This window comes from Hippopotamus amphibius, chromosome 11 (assembly GCF_030028045.1).
Source record: "Hippopotamus amphibius kiboko isolate mHipAmp2 chromosome 11, mHipAmp2.hap2, whole genome shotgun sequence".
Classification (NCBI taxonomy): domain Eukaryota; kingdom Metazoa; phylum Chordata; class Mammalia; order Artiodactyla; family Hippopotamidae; genus Hippopotamus; species Hippopotamus amphibius.
Window position 1 is genome coordinate 88,416,595 of NC_080196.1, and position 6,000 is coordinate 88,422,594.

The following is a 6,000-nucleotide window of genomic DNA, read 5'->3' on the forward strand; positions in this document are numbered from 1 at the left end:
TTGACCATCCTTGGATCTGGGCACAAGGGCCCCATGAGGCTGGCTTGGGTGGGCCAGTCCTTCCCCAACGTCTCACCACCTCCGTTTGGATGGTGTTAGGGAGTTGTTCGTTGCCCAGCTTAGGTTATCCAAACACATTAGCAGCCTCTCTCCCCCAAACACTATTTATCTGAGAATCTTTGTATAGTGTCCATGGGTGACAGATACAGAATCCAAACAGGGGCTCTGCCACCTGGTCCTGCCTGTAGAAATGTAACCACCACCAGCATTCTGCCTGCTGCCTAATGGCTGGGTTCGGCTGTTTCAGGAGACCGAGGGCTACTCGGGCTCAGACATCAAGCTAGTCTGCAGGGAAGCAGCTATGCGGCCTGTGAGGAAGATCTTCAGTGCCCTTGAAAATCACCATTCAGGTATGATGGGGACAACAGCCAAGGTGCTCTGCGAGAGAAATTTGTGTTTAAAAATTGGGCTTTCACCAGCAGGTGGCGCCTTGCCCCTGTTCTTTGTGGCTCTTTATGCTGGCACTGGTTCTTTGGTCAAAATCCCCCTTCTGCACCCAACTCCTTCCCCCTCTGCTGTTCCGTTTTGGATCAACTTTGCCCCCAGACAATAAACTCCTTAGAGTTCGGGCTTTTATTTCCCTGGCAGGCTCTGTTGGGCTGGATCCATTTGCGGCACTGTATAAATATTAAATAATACTTTATAATGATACATTTAAGTCACATTTTGTGTATGGGCTTCTGGGGCTGAGATGCACATTAAAGACGTTTTTCCCCAGCCCTCTTTAGTCTTGCCTGTTGCTGCATTAACCATTAAGAATGCTGCATTATGCATTGTCTTGAAAGAAGGTCTATTAGCGTTTCAAGAGCATTGATCACCATTAGGTCGATTGTTGTGCTGTTACTCTTGTGTTTTTATCTAGAGAGCAGCAATTTACCAGGGATCCAGCTGGATACAGTGACCACTGCCGACTTTTTGGACGTGCTAGCCCACACCAAGCCTTCAGCAAAAAATCTGGCTCAGAGATACTCAGCCTGGCAAAGTGAGTTCGAGTCTGTGTGAAATCACATTTACCATGACCTGGCCACAAAGCCAACCACAGAGGCCTCCTCGTTAATTAGTGTAAGGGTAAGAAGAACATAATGCTTGGAATAGAAAACAGAAAATTATTCTTGAAGACTGGATTAATTTGGGCAACTGTACCATTTTGGAAATATATATTTTCATGTGTTGATGTCAGCAAAATATTGAAGATTCTAATTACAGGTACGTGTGCTATGAGGTGGTGCAATGGAGACTTTTCTCACAATGAGACCCCATAAAATTTTGATGAATAATTTCTTGTAGTTTTCCTCGTTTGTGAACTGGCATTTTCATTTTGAAAAAGATGTGGTTAGGAAAGCTGTGTTGGGATGCATAGGGTGGTTCTGAGTTGGGGAGCCAATCGGAAGCTAAGCTTGACAGACCATCTGACAGCTGACAGTTCAAGAGTGGATAAGGGCTGGAGCAGGGAAAAGAAACAGAGCCTGCTTCTCTTGACAGTATTCTGAATCTCATCAGCTCTCCCTGATCCCAACTCCAAGCAGTTTTATCAGCAGAGCAAACCCCTACCAGACTAGCCCCACTCAAGAATGTCACTGGCCCATCTCTGGAGGTGCGCTAATAGCCGTGGTTACAAGCATGTTGCTGTGTTTTGAGTCCTGGCCCCTAAGAACATCTTCACATCTCATATCCTGTGTGTTCTGCCCTTCTCTTTCCATTGCCACAGCTTTTCATTGGATCCAAAGCTTAGAATGGGGTACTTGAGCTTCTAGAACATTCTTCTCTGCTCTTAGACTCCTCCACATCTCCTTATGGGGTTGGAAACAGCTAGAAACATCTCATTCAGAAACTCACAATCTGAGGCATCTGCTTTCAACTTATGGTATATTTTGAAGTCTTCCACTAAGCATGCCACCCCTCCCCCCACTTAGAATTTTCTTGCCGTCACCTTTTGTTGTCTCCCTTGCCTTGTTTTCTTCATCCCTGCAACGCAGACTCTTCCACAGAAGAAAACACTTCCAGGTAAAGGGACATTTTGGCTAAATAGTCCAAAAGATTCACTCTTTTTTTAAAAAATAAATTATTTATTTTATTGGCTGTGTTGGGTCTTTTTTTTGCTGTGTGCGGGCTTTCTTTTAGTTGCGGTGAGTGGGGGCTACTCTTCGTTGTGGTGTGCGGGCTCCTCATTGCCGTGGCTTCTCTTGTTGTGGAGCACAGGCTCTAGGTCCGTGGGCTTCAGTAGTTGCAGCACATGGGCTCAATAGTTGTGGCTCATGGGCTCTAAAGCGCAGGCTCAATAGTTGTGGCGCACGGGGCTTAGTTGCTCCACAGCATGTGGGATCTTCCTGGAGCAGGAATCGAACCCGTGTCCCTTGCATTGGCAGGTGGATTCTTAACCACTGCGCCACCTCGGAAGCCCAAGGATTCACTTTTTGAAACAAAAACATTCTGGGATATTATTTTGAATAGAATATTCTCAAATGCCTCAAAATATAATTTCATGGAAAATGTAGTCAAGTTGAAAATATACCTTATATAATAAGTTTAAAAGAAACAAAAAGACATTTCATCTTAATAGAAGCTCAACTGAAACTTCTTCATGGTCACTAGGTATTACCCTGTGAGCACTGCTGATACCCAAGATGTGGAGGTCTCTAAGTTCAATGGCCTCAGACTGCTGCACTGTTCAATTTCCAACATCTGCCTTTTGTGCTTTGGGGTTATTTTCCTTGTCAGGCTGTCAGCTGACATTTCTTATGGCTGTTAGTCCATTTGCTTGTGGCCTTTGCCACCCTTTCTAATTTCATAAAATCTCAAGTGGATGGAACCTCAATTATTCCTAATTTGCTGTGGTTGGAAAGCAGATAAGTGTGCACTATTGTGTATACTTAAGAGTGAACAGGCAAAGGGGCAGAGGAGGTCTCCCGTGGACAGCATGCTTTGTGACAATATGGTTGGGCCCTTTTAGCTTACTGCCCTGGAGTTCCTGACTCCGTTCAGGCAAGTGTGGTTTGGCCATCCCTCCCAGCAAATTCCCGCAACCTTCCACTTCCAAAACCCACCTCCACATCCTCCCTCCATTCCTTTTAAGAATCTCCAAGTTCATCTTTGTAACACCTACATTCAATCATATAGCCCATCCTCCTCTCCTCATTCCTTGGAAAGTTTGTCTACAAATGATCATGCACATGTTTTTAGGTCATGCCTTAATTTTGGTGGCTGGCTTTTTTTATCAGTTTCATACATTATCTAATGACTCCCTGCTTTGGATGAAATGCATTGTAGCCTTTTCATCCCTTTGCCCCATCCCTACCACACACACGTTTTTCCCTATCATCCCCAAATAGTTTTATTACAGTTTTAGGTTAACTCAATAATCAATGTTTTTATATTGTTTACTGTATATTGTTCACTGCAGAGCCAACTAGTGGATTAGGATTACATTTTCTTTTTTTTTTTTGAGTTTTGTCTTTCTTGGAATTCATAACTGCCTCATTTTTTTTTCACTTGTTTAATTTTCTAAGTATTTGTTCTTAATTTGGGGGGCAACATTCTCATATCTGTCAGATACCCATCAGTATTGTCTTCTAAATGGCCAGATGTATCAGAGATGCTTTCAACTCCACTCCCACGCTCTCTGGTCCTGGTTGTAAGGGGAAGGGGACCAGAGGATGGCTGCAGAATAAGCAGAGATTAACTTAATCTCATTTTCAGCCCTGCATCTCACCCTGGCCCACCACCGTGCCTGCTGTCTCCAAGGCCTTAAGGTTCATAGTTCTACTTTCCCAGAGAGTAAACTTCCACTCCCCCGCCTGGCTGAGGGTGCTCATCTGGCTGCTCAGGGTGGGGAGCGTTTCTGGGGCTCCAACCACTTTCCAAGCTGTGAACAAATTCATTGCTTCTTAACCTTGCCTCTCACCTCACTACCTCTCTACCCAGTATCTCCAAGCCTTGAGTCTTTGAGGCTGTTCTACAGGATGAATTTTGTTTGTGCGTGTGTGTGTGTGTGTGCTGATTTTAGTTATCAACACTCCATCCTCTTTCCATCTCCCAAATTATTGTACCCTCTCATCCAACTGATGTCTCCTCTACCATTCTCTCATGGGTCGTCCTTGTGGGTTTATACCATCTTTATTCCTTTCCTCTTATTTTAGTGGGGCTTTGAGAGAGATCAACTAATACATGATTAATCTACTGTTAAGAGTCTCTGGTTATTTTTTTTAAAGTAGACTAAAAGTATATTTACGTTTATAAGGATATAGACTAGCCTGTTAGTTGTTGGTGGGAATTTTAACTTAATTCCACACGTGGTATTTTCTTCTAAAGCAGAGGTCATAACTCAAATGCCTGTAGGAACTTGGAACGTAGTACCACATGGGTACAATAAGACAAGGCAGAGGTGGGGACTGTGGCAAACTGGAGAGGCCAGAACTATCTGAAGGACACAGCAACGACCCAGCTCCAACTGAATGTGGAAATGCAGACCCAACACTGCCAGATCCTCCAGCCTTCCTGGGAAAACCAGTCATGGATCTGCATTTGCTGCCTCCTGATATCCGATGTTGGCAAGGCTGGTTCACCACCGCCTCTCCCACGGCTGCTTCTCCGGCACCCCTTCTGGAAGACACCTTCCCTGATCGACCATACTTGTCTAAAATAATGGCAACCTCACTCTCATTGGCTTTATTCTCTTTATTCTCCTTCGTCGCTTGTCAGCACCTCTGCTGCATTACCTAGTTGTGTGTTTTGTCTGTTTACCTTACTTAAGCGTTAGCATCATGGCTGCGGTACTTTTTTCACTGCTACTGAATGAATGAAACATTCTTTAAAACGACACACCACAGACTATCTGAGCACTGTATGTGCTTCAAGGGCTAGTTGTGATTACTGTTCCAGAGACTTTCGCTCACTGCACATGACCTCTTCTCTAGGAGCACTTACATAACCATCTTGAACTTGTCAGAGACCTCTGGATTTTTAGGTATACTGTTATATTCTTCCATTTCCCAACTAAAAGATATGTATCTAGGAGTTGGAGCTACATTCTGCTGTCTTCCTTGGTGCTTTACTCCCAGTGGGCATTTAATAAATAGTTTCATTTTCTCAGGCACATCAGCCAGCGAAACAAGCAGGCATTGAGGTGTGTATGACATTAAGGTAAACACAGGGAAAAGATATGAAAATCTGCTGCATTTTAACAGATGCGGTTTGAATGATGATGAACGATTTCTGGTGCTCTGGCACCTCACCCCTCGAGGACAGCAGCGTGCTTTGGGCAGTAGGCCTCGATGGCTGGCGCAGCACAAGTCAGCAGAGGCCCTGTGCATTTACGCCGGGAAAGGCTTTTGTGACTCATGTCAGAGAAACTCAATAATGCAAACATGGCTCTATGCAAACAACTGCTAACAGGACAAAGGGACTCTGCTGCCCGTTGCAGGTGTTTAATGAAATACATTAGTGCAGTTTTAAAAATTCTTTACTGTAGGTGCCCAAGGACTTCAGTTTCATCCTACATAAACCACCACTGATCCAAAATCAACTGAACAGCATCAGTGCAGGTGTGTTTTGACCTTCCTGTCCAACTCGCGCCTGTGATTTTTCAACGTGGGATTAAGAGTGAGGTGATGACACTGTCACTCCAGGGGCACCTGTGATAACCAAAGCCACAGGTGTTTGATGCAGCCACACTGGGGAGGTGGGCCAGGCCCCCTCTCCTCTCTGGGCACTGCAGTCTGCTCTGACAGGTGTACAACAGTGGGTAGGGAGAGCCGCTGCAGAACTAGCTGATTCTGGACGTGTGAGAGGGAAGTGGGTGCAACAGCAGTGTCTCCTCACTGGATGGACCTTCGCCCTCCTCCACACCCAGCTCATGGCAGATGCTCAATAACCACCTCCCAACAATGGGTGTTCTCTAATGCCGTTTCTAGTCTAAGATGTCACTTGGTCCCTTTTCTGGGG

At 45.1% G+C, this 6,000-nt stretch overlaps 1 protein-coding gene across 2 annotated transcripts in view; it reads left to right on the forward strand.

The window, feature by feature from the left end:
• The window catches only part of KATNAL2 (katanin catalytic subunit A1 like 2), a 37,757-nt gene extending 36,695 nt beyond the window's left edge, over positions 1-1,062 (forward strand). For both annotated transcript variants that reach the window (XM_057700146.1, XM_057700147.1), the window contains exons 13-14: positions 308-410; positions 923-1,062. In XM_057700146.1, the coding sequence (XP_057556129.1) occupies positions 308-410; positions 923-1,062 (243 nt within the window). The remainder of the gene's footprint in view (positions 1-307; positions 411-922) is intronic.
• The last annotated feature ends 4,938 nt before the right edge of the window (positions 1,063-6,000 follow it).